The 14,600-nt window shown below is 41.3% G+C and overlaps 3 protein-coding genes and 3 non-coding genes across 6 annotated transcripts; 2 read left to right on the top strand and 4 right to left on the bottom strand.

The window, feature by feature from the left end:
* The first annotated feature begins 867 nt into the window (after positions 1–867).
* Positions 868–3,917, top strand: LOC104422807 (serine/arginine-rich splicing factor SR45a). The gene is made up of 8 exons (XM_010035238.3): positions 868–1,010; positions 1,105–1,124; positions 1,937–2,053; positions 2,172–2,201; positions 2,333–2,429; positions 2,521–2,670; positions 3,285–3,354; positions 3,445–3,917. The coding sequence occupies exons 1-8, from the start codon at positions 1,008–1,010 to the stop codon at positions 3,666–3,668; spliced, it is 711 nt and encodes a 236-aa protein (XP_010033540.1). The 5' UTR covers positions 868–1,007; the 3' UTR covers positions 3,669–3,917.
* Positions 3,918–5,281: 1,364 nt separating this feature from the next.
* On the bottom strand, positions 5,282–5,476 carry LOC120289268. The gene has a single exon (XR_005547192.1). It is a non-coding gene; the product is annotated as a U2 spliceosomal RNA (small nuclear RNA).
* A 1,965-nt stretch (positions 5,477–7,441) lies between these two features.
* On the top strand, positions 7,442–10,464 carry LOC104422808 (thiol-disulfide oxidoreductase LTO1). The gene is given in 8 exon segments (XM_010035239.3): positions 7,442–7,625; positions 7,777–8,062; positions 8,578–8,642; positions 8,644–8,835; positions 8,933–9,045; positions 9,317–9,464; positions 9,811–9,948; positions 10,226–10,464. Coding segments are annotated over 8 exon segments (1,137 nt in total). The 5' UTR covers positions 7,442–7,511; the 3' UTR covers positions 10,307–10,464.
* A 358-nt stretch (positions 10,465–10,822) lies between these two features.
* On the bottom strand, positions 10,823–10,973 carry LOC120289272. Its single transcript, XR_005547196.1, has one exon. It is a non-coding gene; the product is annotated as a U4 spliceosomal RNA (small nuclear RNA).
* A 1,136-nt stretch (positions 10,974–12,109) lies between these two features.
* Positions 12,110–12,259, bottom strand: LOC120289271. The gene has a single exon (XR_005547195.1). It is a non-coding gene; the product is annotated as a U4 spliceosomal RNA (small nuclear RNA).
* Positions 12,260–12,610: 351 nt separating this feature from the next.
* On the bottom strand, positions 12,611–14,452 carry LOC104422809 (putative F-box protein At1g65770). Its single transcript, XM_010035240.3, has one exon. It carries the CDS (start codon positions 14,338–14,340, stop codon positions 13,156–13,158), a length of 1,185 nt encoding a protein of 394 aa, XP_010033542.2. The 5' UTR covers positions 14,341–14,452; the 3' UTR covers positions 12,611–13,155.
* Between the last annotated feature and the right edge of the window lie 148 nt (positions 14,453–14,600).

Consider the following 14,600-nt stretch of genomic DNA (forward strand, 5'->3'; position numbering starts at 1 on the left):
AATCTATTCCCGACCGTTTTTAATTTTGGGGAATAAAAAAATTAGTTGACGTTACTAAATGGATTTCTATTTTTTTTTTTTCTATTCCAAGAAACAAAAAAAAAAAAAAAAACAGAAAAATCAAGGAATAAAAATGTTCCCAAACGGCCTCGCAGCTTATGAGTCATGACCACCTAGTAAGGTTGGGTTTTGCACGTCTTGTCACATGATATTATCCTTTAGCCTCACGATTATGATTTGAAATAATGCCCTTATAAGAGAAGGGGATAAGAGCTTTGTAACAAGACACACGCTGTTGACTCTCAATCAACTTAGTATTTATCTTTCGCTAAATACTAACTCTTATGGTTATCTACATTTAGTAGTCGCTTGATTATAACCTTTTAAGGTTGGCATTATTTGTTGGTGTGGTAGCAGATTTTTCAATTTAAGAATCTCAAAAGTCACTAGCTCAAATTTCAAAAGTCGCATGTAAATTGTTTTGGGTCAAAATTATATATATATATATATATATATATTATATAATATGTTACGAACTTATATTTAACTAATTTGAGAGAGTTAGAAGGGGTTTTGTGAAAAGTTAAATAGTCGAGCCTTTAAGGTTGTGCCAGTGTTCTAGAAGAAGGGAAGTTGCTGGACCATCAGTATGATCCTTTTGACTTTACAAATAAAAACGCTTCAATGTTATTTTTAGATAAGATAAAGTGAAAAAAATAAAGTTAATTTTATAAATTTCAAGGGCAGATTTGTCAACGTCTCTCCTATATTTGGGGCCCAGGGAGGCAAAACCGGTCGGACCGACCGAGCTGGATCCTCTAGAACGCGGAGCCCTTGACCCGACCCGAAAAAGTCACGCGCATATAAAAACTGCTCCATCGCGATCGAGCCTTTCCTCTCTCCTTCCTTTACCCTTCCACTCTGCAAACCCTAGACTCCGCATCTTCGGGAGGAACGTCTCGCTCCTGCGAAACCTCGTACCGCGCTTCGGCCTCGCTTGCTCGATAATGGTAACGCTCTCTCGCTCTCCGTGTGTGTGTTTTCTCGATCTGTTAAGTGGGATCTGCGAGCGACTGAGCGGGCTTTTTGTTTTGTTCATTGCAGGCAGATTCTCCTCGCAAGAAGTAAGCTTCGATCCGCCACTTTTTTTTTTTTTTATCTCCGTCCTTTGATCTGCCGACAAATTTAATTTCTTGATGACGTCGTGCGTGCTGCGTGCTCGCAATAGCGGTGTCGATTTGGCATGTCTAGGTCAAGAATTGCGCGTCTTAAGTTTTTGTGGGTCTCCATCGAGACGTCCGGTGCTCATTTGTGGCTTTAAACGAGTGAATGGGTAGATTACTTTTTTCGTTTTTCGTTTGTTATTTTGTGAGCTGATGTTCCGGCGAGAGCAGTCGGGAACCTGTTTTTCCTTCCTATCGATGCGTTTCAACGTTGTCATCTTGATGTCCACGGCAAGAAATTAGCATTTGGAGCTTTACATGCCTTTTCAGGTCTACTGGGAAGGCACTTTTCCAGAATAGTTGGTGTTTAAGCTGCTGGATTTAATTGTTTGAATCATAAAATTCATGTGTCCGGTCTCCCTGTTAATGCTCCATATCTTGAAACGTATGTATTAAGGCAAGCCCATCTCATCAAAAGCGGGTTATACTAATATTAGGTATATCACGAACGAGTTTATGATGCCTTCAAGAAAATGCTTTGCATAGTTTATGATGCCTTAAAGAAAATGCATTGCCAGTGTTCGCTTTATATAGTCTTGCCTCCCTCACATGTCAATAACAAGGAGTAGAGACCTTATAGCGGTAAAATCTTTTTGGCTACTTGGGCAATGTGCATTCATCATGCTTTGGTCAAATGATGGTTCGATCCTCAACATGGGGCAAGACGTATTGCTTCCTTTGATATGTTGACTTCATATTTGCTTGTTGATTAGGTATTCAAGATCCCCCTCACCTTGGAGAGAGCAATCAAGGTCTAGGTCGAGATCCAGGTCTAGGTCCCCAACCTGGTACAAGCACCGGCCAAGGTCACGGTCCAGAAGCCATGGCAGGTATTGGAAGGGTTTGAATTCATTAGTTTATGGCATTGTGAGTTGCTGCACACTGGTCCTTCCAGAAACTGAAATCTGGTCTTCTGTTTTTGTGGTATGCTGGTGTATTCTTATCCAGATCAAGATCCAGAAGTCATGGCAGATCAGTGTAAGGATTTCATTCCCTATACTTTAATAATCACAAGCGTTTGTGATAATAGTCAACAATGATCTTGCTTGCTTTAGTCTGTCTTTTACTGCCGCTTTCACTTATCTACTTTTGTGGAATTTGTATTCTAGGGATGAGAACAATCCTGGAAACGCACTTTACGTGACCGGTTTATCCACTAGGGTCACTGAAAGGGACCTAGAAGACCACTTTTCAAAAGAGGGGAAGGTCAGTACTTTAATTGGACTGTTCACATTTCACATGTTTGTGAACATTGTTTTCCTGTCTGGCATTGAATTGAGTTGACTTTGAATTTAAGGTTGCTTCGTGCTTTCTCGTGGTGGAGCCTCGCACACGCATCTCCCGTGGTTTTGCATTTATTACCATGGAGACTGTTGAGGATGCTAACCGCTGTGTCAAGTATCTGAATCAGTCTGTTTTAGAAGGAAGGTACATCACTGTTGAGAAGGTAATGTGATGTTACAGATCTTGGCAAGTAGTGAGATTTTTTATTACCTAGCTTTCATCTTAACTTAAAGGTTTTCTGGATACATTCAGAAGACTTTGCGTCAGCTATGTTGGCAGCAACCAAAGATGATGAGTTCATCCATGTCAACTTAAGTGAAACAGCTTGATCAATGGCCAGCTTTAACAGCTTTTCAAAAGCATGTGATCAACTAAACATAGCAACTATATTGCAACAACCATACCACCTCAGCATTCACTTTCAACTCTCAACTAATCAACGGACATTAGCAACAACTTTCTAGTCAGAATTATATGGTATCTCATATCCAGCATCCATTTGTTGGAAAACTAATCTTAAGTGTGTGGTTTTTATTTCCTTTTATTTCTGTTAACTTCTTTCACACAATTTGAGATTTTTTATTTTTATTTTTATTTTTTAAATTCTTTTCCTTTGGATAGACTATCTAGAAGGATGTACTTTCTTCAAGTTTGTTTGGTGATTGAAATTGGCAACGGAGCTGGTAGCAGAAGTGATTTGGATGGCCAACCTTTTGAATGATGGCTTTATTATCTTTAGTTGGGTACTTTCCATTGGTAATGCATTGTTTATTTCAGTCACGGAGGAAGCGACCTCGGACTCCAACTCCTGGGCAATATCTTGGATTGAAGAGCACTAGGGACCACGGTTAGGATTTTGCTTCCCATTTTTCTGACAGTGGTGATAAGTGTCTTTTGAAGGTTCTGAGATAAATTTGTACTCTTGCATTGTGAACAGGCTATCGTGGCGACCGTGGTGGGGACCGCGGTGGGGACCGCGGTGGTGACCGCGGTAGGTTTCGTGGTGGTGACCGCGGCCGGGATGACTATGGGTACCGTAGATCCCCAAGGCGCTCACCATATCGAGGTGGTCGTGATTATTCTCCTCCCAGGCGCTCACCTTATGGTGGAAGGTCAAGGAGGGAGAGGTCACCTATCTATTCTCCTCGTGGTTCTAGGTGATTGTTCTTCTTAGGAAAAAGTGTGACCAATCGCCAAGGGATATCTTAGTTGGAATAGCTGTGACTTGTTACTGGGCGGTCTTCTAGAGGTGTATGAAACAGTTGCTTTTCATATCTCTTTGTTATGCTCATGCGTCGTACTTTGGAACTTGTTGATCAATGATCTGTAATGTGAAGTTGTATTTTGCTTTATGAGTGTTTGGCATGATGTTTTGCGATAATATGCTGTTTCCAGATTCTTTTTGTTGAAGTATGAGAGCATAGTTTGCATGCCAATTATCTCAGCTGTTGAAGACAGGCCATATTATTATGTCTTGGTGTCGATGACAGGATTGAGGTGTTTTCTAAAGCTTATTAATTGGATATATGAGCTATGTTTGGGATTGTCTACCGAGTAATGGGAGGCTCTTTGTTTTACCAATCGAAACTATAAAGGTCCTGAAATGATCCTTTTGTAGTCTATTGCCTCCGAGGCAGTACACAATGGTTATGCTTAGTTGTCTAGATTTTAAGTCTGGTTTAAGGATTTTGATAAATACTATTGTTTGGTGAATTATAGTAATAGAGTTGGGTATTTACGTATTCTATTCATTGTTAGGTAGGAACCGCCATATTACTATAAATACACTAATGGAATTGGTAAGAATCTTAAGAGATTCACTGCTAAGAAGACTTGAAATGCACAAACGGAGACAATTCAAGATTGCTGTATGATCTAAACCTTAAAACAACAAAGGAGCTCATTTATAGCATTCCTGAGCTATGGAATCAACTTAAACAAGATAGATCAACCATGATGAGATGGATCAGCCAAGGAATACTAGATTTTTTGAGAGAGAAAGCATGATCATTCAACTTTGATATTTCAAAAATTATAGCGCTTCAGCTCTCTTGCTGCTTACTTGAAACTTCAACATGAACTAGAGGGTTACGAATTCGCTTGTTGCTTTCATGAAGTTTTGACAGGAATCAGAGAACTACATAACAGTTTTTTGGTTGGGTCAGAAAATAGCTTTCATACTATTGACAAAAGAAACTTTATCTCACCTCCACATGGGATAATTTATATTCCTGTTATATTCCTGTTATGTTCGGTTTTATTCTATCTTAGAGAGTATCTAAACATAGTCTATGTTATCATGACTTCTAGTTTAGCTACCAAATGTAGTCTCTGTAGATAGTTTCGCCTTTGTGTCCTGGAAGCATATCACATTTCATACATTGGACCTGCAGAATGAGGTTCTGGGAGTGCAATTTGGAATCCGAAATAAGAACAACTGATAGGTCCAGAGTAGGGATGCGTACTCTTGCATGAGAAGGGAATTAGTCTCCTTCTCGAGGGGTCAAATGATTTTTTCTTGCTTTGGTTCGTCGGCGGTGGGGAAGATGCTTCATGTACCAGCCCCTAGGTTATTATATGACGTGCCAAAAGAGCACATCAATTATCGACATTGCAGATTATAATCAAATATTGGATCATTTTCTTGTTTTTAGACAGTGAAGAATAGAAGAACAGAAAAATTGTTTGGTTCCGTTTTCATAGTGTCGAGAAAGAAAGTAGTACAGTAATGGATCAGGGAGGGAGTTGGCGTGGTAAAACTTGAGACTGAAATGGAGAGGTTCGTCAGGCCCGTGCAGTAGTGCATCACAATGGGCAACGAGCGAGAGGCCGCAGAAGTAAGCTGCCGTTATGAGCCACTCTCCCTTGAAAAATTAATTTAACATCATGCAGATCAATGGCCCCGGGTATTAAATATTAAATGATAAGAACGGATGTCACACTTGATCTTAGCCAAAAGGCCGAGAAATGTACGCCAATTCCGATGTTTCGACCTCCCTTTTGTCTCTCGCGCCAGAGCCCATGCTTGCACTCCTGAACCATGTGGGACTCGTGCTATATTGCGAGGACGTTTTCGTGGGTTTTTTCCTTCTTAAAGCTGTGCTTGAGGTTGGGCAGTGGCACTGAATAGCTGAGATCCTTTAAGACCTGTATGTGATTGATTGGCTGTGGTGGTTGCTTTCACTCAATGCTCTTGCGCAAGGCATTGAAGAAAAGATTTCTCAGGGGTCTTCTTCAGTGCTTTTCCCAAGGTTTTGCTGGCCAAAACTCTCGTTATGCGGTTCCCAAATCTACACTTTGTAGACGATTTCCAGATTTATCTCGAGCTTGGGCATATTTGCGGTTATGATGGACTCGTTCACTGGATAGTCGATACTCTATTGGCATCTTGAACCAAACATTTTAAGAGCAAGTAGGGTATTCTCAATGCCATCCGAACCCTACATTATCTAACAAAAATAAAAGACCTAAAAGATTAAATTTGTGACTTACGCCGTTCTCTAAGATAATGTAAATAAGAAATAAATAATGGACTCTTATGAGTGAGTAAAATCTTCATCTGAATGCGACAAATCAACTTCACGTAACTTTAATTACCATGTATGTTTTCTATGAATAAAATCCTTTTTAATAGACAGATAGGACAAAAATGGGGTTCGAGAGCAATGGGTTACAAATGTCATGCCAATTGGGGAAAACGGTCGTAAGTTCATCGTTAGTTGATTGTGACAAGATCAAATGTCAATCCAGCAGTATGTATCTCGTGGATGGTTAACGTCAAGTTGCACCAATATTTTCTTATATTAAGGTTATGTTTATTTCACAAAAAATAAATAATTTTAAAAAATTCTTTAAAAATAATTACTTATATTACTTACAATAATGAAAGAAAAATATTTATTATCTATAATGAAAATATTTTTGATCAATTGAATTTATTTTTGCAAAATGAACCGAGCCTAAATCACAGTGCAATTTGCAAGGGGAAACAATAATACCTAATTGTAAATGTTGAACATCGTGAATTATAAGCAATGGCAAAAAATAGTGCATTCAAAAATTAAAAAAATAAAAATTGTTAGGTTAGATTAGGGCAAGAATGGTTCGGGTTGGAGCCAATTCAACACCTACATAATATTGGTTCTCAATTTTTGGGATCGAGGATCGACCATGTTCAATTTAGGACTAAAGATTGGATCGACTCTATGAGGCAAGTCTAGCTCTAGGGTCAACTCGGGACCAATGGAATATTTTTTTATTTCATTTTTTTGTATTTTTTAAAAGAACAAATATATTATTTCAAATTATATATCCATCAATAATATGACATTGAACAACTAAACTACAAACACCAATACGATATAAAACATAAATATAGGATAAGGTAATAATAGAAAATTCACACTTATTATAAGCAACAAACCATAAAAACAAACACATGAGGTAGGCGGTGAGCAAGGTGAGTAAACAAGCAAGTGAAGCCAAGGCAAGTGAAGATGGTTTCTTTGCTTTTTTTTGGTTGAATTAGGGTTGTTTTTTTTTTTTCTTCCTACTTTCTAATTTACATGGCAAATTGTGAGATTTAGAGCATATAAAGGCATATAATATATAATATATTAAATATAGTACATAATATGTTCAAGATTGAGTCAACACAGACCAATCTTAAACTTCTAGAATCGAGGATTAATCCACAAAGTGTAGGATCTGAGGTTCCAAAATCAAAGACCAAGTCAATCTTCCTGAAAATCGGATCAGAATCAGCCGAATTGAGCTGATCTAGGATCGGTCCAGAATTCACTCAGATCAATGCTTACCCTTAGGTTGGACCAAAGTCAGATCGGTACTTGAACCGACCGGATTGGACCCCCCAACGAGTTAAGGACGGGCCGCGGTTCGACTCGACAGTCTTGTCCCGCGAGGTGAACCGGATCGACCGAGAGTCTGGAAAACCGAAAACTGAGAAAAAAGCAGAGGCCACAGAAGGAAGGAGTCAAAAACACCATGGCGCGTCTCCTCAACGCGCCGCCATCTTCTCCGTTCCTCTCCAGCCTCGTGGCCTCTCTTCGCCTGATTCCTCCGCCCTCCTCCGCTCGCCGGCCGCCGCTCCAATTCAAGGTGAGAAGCGGGGGCGGCGACCTCTTCCTTCGCCTTACGTATTCCGCCAGTTTATTTATTTATTTATTTTTTGTCCTCCTTTCCCGTTCTCGTGAATTGCTTGAAAATCGCGTCGCCGAGAGGTTGGAGCTCAGAGCCGCGTGTGGTTCAGGTGAAGTGCTCGTCGTCCGGAGAGAGCCGGGAGCCGGAATCGGAGGCCGGAGCGCCGTCGCTGTCTTCTGCTGCTGCTGATGCGGATGCGGATGCGGATGCAGATGCTGGTGCTACTTCGTCGTCGAGCGGCTTGACTTACAAGTTATACGCAGGGATTGGAGGCGTAGGGTTCTGCGAGACTGCGTACTTGACGTATCTCAAGCTCACAGATTCCGACGCGTTTTGCCCCATCGGCGGCGGCAGCTGCGGTGACGTGCTCAACAGTGATTATGCTTCGGTTTTTGGTATTCTCTTCAGTCTCCACTTTCTGATTTGTGTTGTAACGTTCTACTGCTAAATTTATCAATAGCTTTCTTGTTTTCCTTAATTTTCTTGCTACTGATATCCAAAACTTATGTGATTTTAGTGTCCGGAGTGCGAACTATAGAGAAAAAACCCTTTTTTCCAATCGCCTTGCTTTGTTCGATAGTCAGTTTTTAGCGGAAATTGGAGAGAAGGAGCACATGATGAATTTCTGCACTCTTTAGCATATGTTTTTGCTGTTTAGGCATCGTGATCATTTCGCAATGTGAAGTTGAAGCAATCATACATTTATCACTTCTTCGATTCAATATGCTGGTATTTGGCATTTGGGAACGGGATTTAACTTCTGCATTGATGCACCGGACTGGGTTTGCTGGCACTCTGCTTTAGTTATCAAATTAAATAAATTGTGACAGCATCCTACATGATGCATCTAAATTTGCTGATGGAATTGTATTCAAATTAGATTTTGATCACAACATATATGCCTTGACAGGCGTTCCTCTTCCGTTGATTGGAATGATTGCATATGGAACTGTTGCTGCTCTTGGTGTAAGGCTGATCGGGAAAAGATTTGCCCTTTGGACTCAAGGAATCTAATGGTCGTCTGGTTTTGCTTGGGATCACAACATCCATGGCTACTGCTAGTGCATACTTCTTGTACCTTTTAAGCACAAAATTATCTGGAGCATCGTGCTCGTACTGTCTATTGTCAGCTTTGTTGTCATTCAGTCTAGTCTTCATCACCATAAAGGTGTGCTCGCTGAAGTTCCTATTTTCTTTCATGTACCACTGATTAAGTTGGTGGTTCATGGAGTAAGACCAAATGATTCTGTCAATTGCCTACTCAGGATTTTGGGTTTGAAGAGATACAAAAGACGTTGGGACTACAGCTGTGCATGGCGAGTTTGGTGGTAGTTACGCTAAGTACTGCGTATAGTACTTCTCAATCAATCCCTTCAAGGTAACTCTACATCGTCCATTAGTCTCTAGTCCATCTGCTTTGTAGATATGATTTTTTTGGCTAAATTAATGAAGCATTATTCACTCCATTTTGATTGTTTAGATATATTATGTTTCTTGGAAGGAGTTGTAATAGAAAAGCTTCACTTGTGAATTTCTTCTGGAATAACCGCCGTATATCTCTTGAAATTAGAAGTCGCATTTACCAAATTTGTATTGTAAGGCATGCATATGCCTGATACTACTTTCTCTTCTTTTCTTTATTTGAGCAGCCTTGCAGGAACAGAAATTCCATTTTTTGCAACTGAGATTACAACACCATCAAGTACTTTTGCTGTTTCTCTTGCAAGGCATTTGCACTCTATAGGTGCAAAAATGTACGGTGCTTTTTGGTGCTCTCACTGTTTGGAACAGAAGCAGGTAATTGGTCCTCTGCATTATCTATTCTCTGTCTTATCCTAGGGAACCATAGTGTGGTCATTAGAGAAGTGCACATCTTCTTCAAAGTGATCTCACTCAGAATGTCTGAAGTTTGGAAATTAGGTTAGAACTATGCTCATGGCAATTCATAGAAGAAGATATACTTTAAAGAAACATGTTCTGTCTAATTGTCGGTGAGGGAGCATAGAGAAGTAGAAGAGAGGAGCTTCTCTTTGTTTGTTAATGAACATGTGGTTCTGACCAGCTGTGAACTTAGTCATAGCTGACATAATGCTAATGAAACTTTCAGTGAAGCAAGCATACTGATTAAACAATTTGCATTCAGATGTTTGGGCGTGAGGCAGCAAAGATATTGGACTATGTGGAATGCTTTCCTGATGGATACAAGAAAGGAACCAAAATAGCCAAGCAATGTGCTGATGTTGGAATAGAAGGCTTTCCTACATGGCTGATAAATGGCGAGGTATGGGGATTCCCTCATTTTGGTTTTCTGGCTTGTCCTAGACAGAGAATGGCTTTGTTCCTAGTCAAAAACTGTTTAGTCTGCTTTAACTCAATTACTCACCAGCATCTCTGGGCATTGACTTATTCTGTTGTACTTCTTGATGGCATGATCCATCAATAATAAAATGTTGAAAGGGGCACAGAATTACTTTCTCTAGTTTGCTGCAAAGCATTTGGAGTTGATGCGTCTCTTCTGGGAAAGAAAATGAGTTCTCATCGAATTGCATTCATCGCAGGTTTTGAGTGGAGAGCAAGAATTATCAGAGCTTGCCCGGCTGTCTGGATTTGAATCTGACGGGCTTAGTGGACTTACTTAGACGCTTCATCCCTCTAATCTGCATGACTTCCATTTTCCAAGCAGTTCGAGTAGTACAGTGGCACACATTACAAATAAGTCTGATGGGGCTTCTCTTTTACTCGTTGCTCTACAAATCATTGGGCACCAGAAAGCTTTTTCTTCTTTTTTTTTGGGCGGCGGGGGACGCCGTGGGGTTATGGGGAAATTGTAACGTTTTTTTGGTGGAATATCAGTTGCTTTAGATTACTAATGTAATCTTTTTTTGTACATATTTAATGCGATGTCTTTATGAGAGGACTATGCATTGTTCGGTCCATTGATATGTTTTTGTTTTTGATGCAACATACCTCGCAGTCAATAAATATATATTAGGACGATTATGAAGATAGCAATCCATCAAAACAAGTTTCAGAATCGCAATTCTGATATGTAAGAACATTCTCCGACAAACCACAATTGACAAATTTGTCGACTTATTGCAAAAGAAATTTGTTGACATATTGCAAAAGGTTAAGGTTTTAACTAGAAATTGTAGGGCTTTACCCCATGGGGAGCCCTTCCAGAAATTCTCAATGGCCTGAGCTTAACTCAGGCCAAAGAGGGGGTTTGGAAATAGTTTTCAACCAGCAATAGACGCGCCTCGGTTAGTACCTCACTAGCTGCGTCATTGCCCCAAGCGCAAAGATAATAAACATTTGAGAAAGTCATTGCTTTTATATTACTGATTGGGCTTTTCTTGTTCCTATAGGTCAATGTGGGACACCTTTCATGCTGCCAAGCCATTACCAATTTTCTGCAGTCCTCTCTTTAGACATTTTTCTCCTCCTAATTTGACAACACAGGCAAATCTTCACATATGGTTGTGTTGGCACTTCAAGACTGAAAAACAATCAAAGCTATTCAAAGGATGAAAGCCAAGGTGAGGCAGGGCCTTTGGAAAGTTGAATGTCCACGATGCTTGAAGTATATGCACATGATGAAAATGATCTTAAATACAGTCCATTATGCCATAACTAGAAAATCTCCATTTGATTCTTGCTTTCACATACCCAAAATTGACTAGGATGAGGTTGACAAAGATGATAATGAGACATGGCACGGCGAGAGCATAGAGTAGTTGGGCAAACTCAAAAAACTACATTGTCCCTGCAAAACTCAGCCTAAACGACAAAAGAAAGAGAACTTCAGATCTAATTATCATTGACACATATCAGATCATGGTTGCATGAGAAACCTCTTTTAGAGAAGTGTGAGAGGTTCCATCCACGAGCATCGGCATTAACGCACGAGTAGTGATGGATGTTCCATGGATTACCGAGGATATTGCCCGAACAAGTGAGCTGTTAATGGTCCACAAAGGGAGCAATGGCCTCCGAAATAAACAAGGGCCTTCTTTGATTTGTCACTACAGATTACTAATGTACCTATCATTTTCTATACATATTGGTGCGATGTCTCTGGGAGTATTATGCATTATTCAGTCCATTATGATGCAACATACCACGTAAATAAATAAATATATATTTGGACAATTATGACAATAGCAATCCCGGAGACCAGGGTCCCAGAATTGCCACAATGATCTGTAAGAACAGCCTGACATCGCAGTAAACAGCAAGTAAACATCACCTCATATCGCAAATGTCTCAAATCTAACAAATTTATTACCTAAAACCAGTTTCTCTAAGACAATTGAGCTTGCTTTAGCTTTAAATTGACAAAAGTATCCCAAGATTAAGCTTTGGACTACACACAAGCAAGTCCAACATTTAGCTTTGAACTGAAAAAAATAGGCAACAAAGCTTTAAACTAAGAATTGTAGGGCTTTTACCCAGAGGGAGCCCTTCCAGAAATTCTCAATGGCCTGAGTAAGCTCAGGCCAAAGAGGGGGTTTGGAAATAGTTTTCAACCAGCAATAGACGCGCCTCGGTTAGTACCTCACTAGCTGCGTCATTGCCCCAAGCGCAAAGATACATAATTACTAAGGAAATCCTTGTTCATATACAGCTGATTAGACATTTCCTTGTTCCAACTAGTCGATGTGGGACATTTATGCCACTTCCTACTTCCGATTGGCTTCTGTGCTCATGGACCATGTCATAACCCACCCCCACACTCCTCCCTTCAGGCATTTCCATTCCTAACTAGACAGCACCGGTAAACTTCACACACGGGTGTGTCGGCACCACCAAGACCAAAAAATATAATCAAAGCTATGCAAAAGATGAAATTCAAAGGCGATACATTGCCTCTTAAAAATCCATGTCCATGATGCTTGAAAGCATACGCACGTGATGAAGAAGATTTCCGACACAATCCACTATGAGATAACCAAAATAATTTCCAGCTGATTTTGCTTTCACATATGTGCCCGGAATTGACCAAGTTGACAAAGATGACAACGAGACATGACACGGCGGGAGCAGAGACTAGTTGGGCCAAATCAGTAGACTACATTGTCCCTTCAAAACTCAGCTCGAATGACAGAAGAAAGAGAACCCATCTAATTATAAGAGAGACACGTGTTGGATCATGGTTACATGAGAACTCTCCTTTAGACAAGTGCAAAAGATACGAGGCAACAACTTTCATTAGCACAGATAACCTGCAACAGGTTCTATCCACAAGCATCGCCATCAAACATGATTATCCATCCACTCATGCCTCCCTCGGTCACCAAGATAACATTGCATTTTATCAGAAGGCCAAACAAACATGCAAAGCCGGTTTCACTCTCAAGCGCTGGCGAGCACACAGGTAAGTGATTATCAAGGTTGTGCGCAGGTGCAAGTTTGAAAAAGATGAACTCTTTCTACTGTCTTTTCAACTAAGCAATTACAGACCAGTTCTCATGGTATCTCATCCAACTCACAAGCACTCCGCTGAATTAACTAGACCATCGGCTTCCTTAAGCGAGCGAGGACTTAGGGCGAACCCATTTGGGGCGATCCAAGCCGGAGGCGGCCACAGGATCGTCAAGTGATCAGGCGAACGCGATGCCCACCTGATGCTGCGATCCTCCATATTGAAAACTTGAACATTCCCTTCGCAAGTCCCGTCAATCTCCGTGAAATATACGCAGTTCCCCTGGCATCCTCCGAATCCTTTTACCGACACCGAGAAGCAACTGTAATCGCCCAGGAAGATGGCAACATCACCGAGATTCCGTACCTCATCCCATTTTCCCCATTCTTGATTCAGCCGATGAACCTTAAAACCAGCCGCCCCCTCAGCGTCTTCCCGAATCCGTCTGAAAAATTTACTCTCCTTGACGAAATATCGATCCACCAAGTGGAGATCTCCTCCCAACTCCACCAGATGCTTCCGGTCCCCGCCAACGCCGTCGCCGCAAGCAGGAGGCGAGAACTGCACGATCTTAAAAGAAGGATCGATCCACGACACGATCCCAAACCTATCAACAACATAACACTGCCCTTTGTAAGCAATGAGATCGTCGTACTGGCAATTCGGACTCTCCAACGCGGTCCAATCATCGTCCCCATGTTTCCAACACATCAACCTCCCTTCCCCGAAAATCCCGACGACCAAAGTCTCCTCTAGAACAGCCCATGGAGAATCCGGAAGCACGATCACCTTCCTTACCTCCCAAGGATATCTTACTCTGAGCTCGCGAATGAAATAATGTTCTACAAAAATCTCAGTGACCCTATAATCCATCGTACACAAAACCTTAGGAAAGGTCCCGCCTTTGAGCGAGATGGGTCGGCTCGAGAGCGGATTGAAGAGCTGAACCCTGCCTCCACCACCAAGATCCTCCCTTTCTGCGATCTTGATCAACCAACCCTCGCGGGGAGACGGGGGACACTGCGAGTCCCTCGGAGACGTTGGTGGTGGCTCGAGAAGATAGACCGTGCGCTGACCGATGAGGGGCCCTCCGGTTCCTTGTTCGAACTCCGGGACGGGAGGTATCAAGGAACGCCACGACGAGCAGACGCTGCGAAACCGGCAGACGTCCATGTGGGTGTCGAGCTTTTTCCCGATCATCGACCACAACTCCGTCGGGAGCTCCGACCACGAGACCGGTTTCCCCATCGGGCGAGGGTCTGTTGCTCGCACAGAGACGCGAGGGCAGTTGGGATTCGAGATTTCAATCGGAAGACAGTGGTGATACAAGAAACCACCCAGTGATCGTGTCGATTCGGGCCCCCGTGGTTATTCAAAATTTAGGGAAAATTTTAAAGAAAAATCAAGGAACTTTGCTTTTTTCAGTAGAAAATTTAAAGTGAAATTGTCTTAAATAAGAACTTAAAATAACCATTTAATCTCAGATAAATGCCTTACTCGCGGGCCGG

The sequence above is a fragment of the Eucalyptus grandis genome, chromosome 10, assembly GCF_016545825.1.
Source record: "Eucalyptus grandis isolate ANBG69807.140 chromosome 10, ASM1654582v1, whole genome shotgun sequence".
Lineage (NCBI taxonomy): Eukaryota > Viridiplantae > Streptophyta > Magnoliopsida > Myrtales > Myrtaceae > Eucalyptus > Eucalyptus grandis.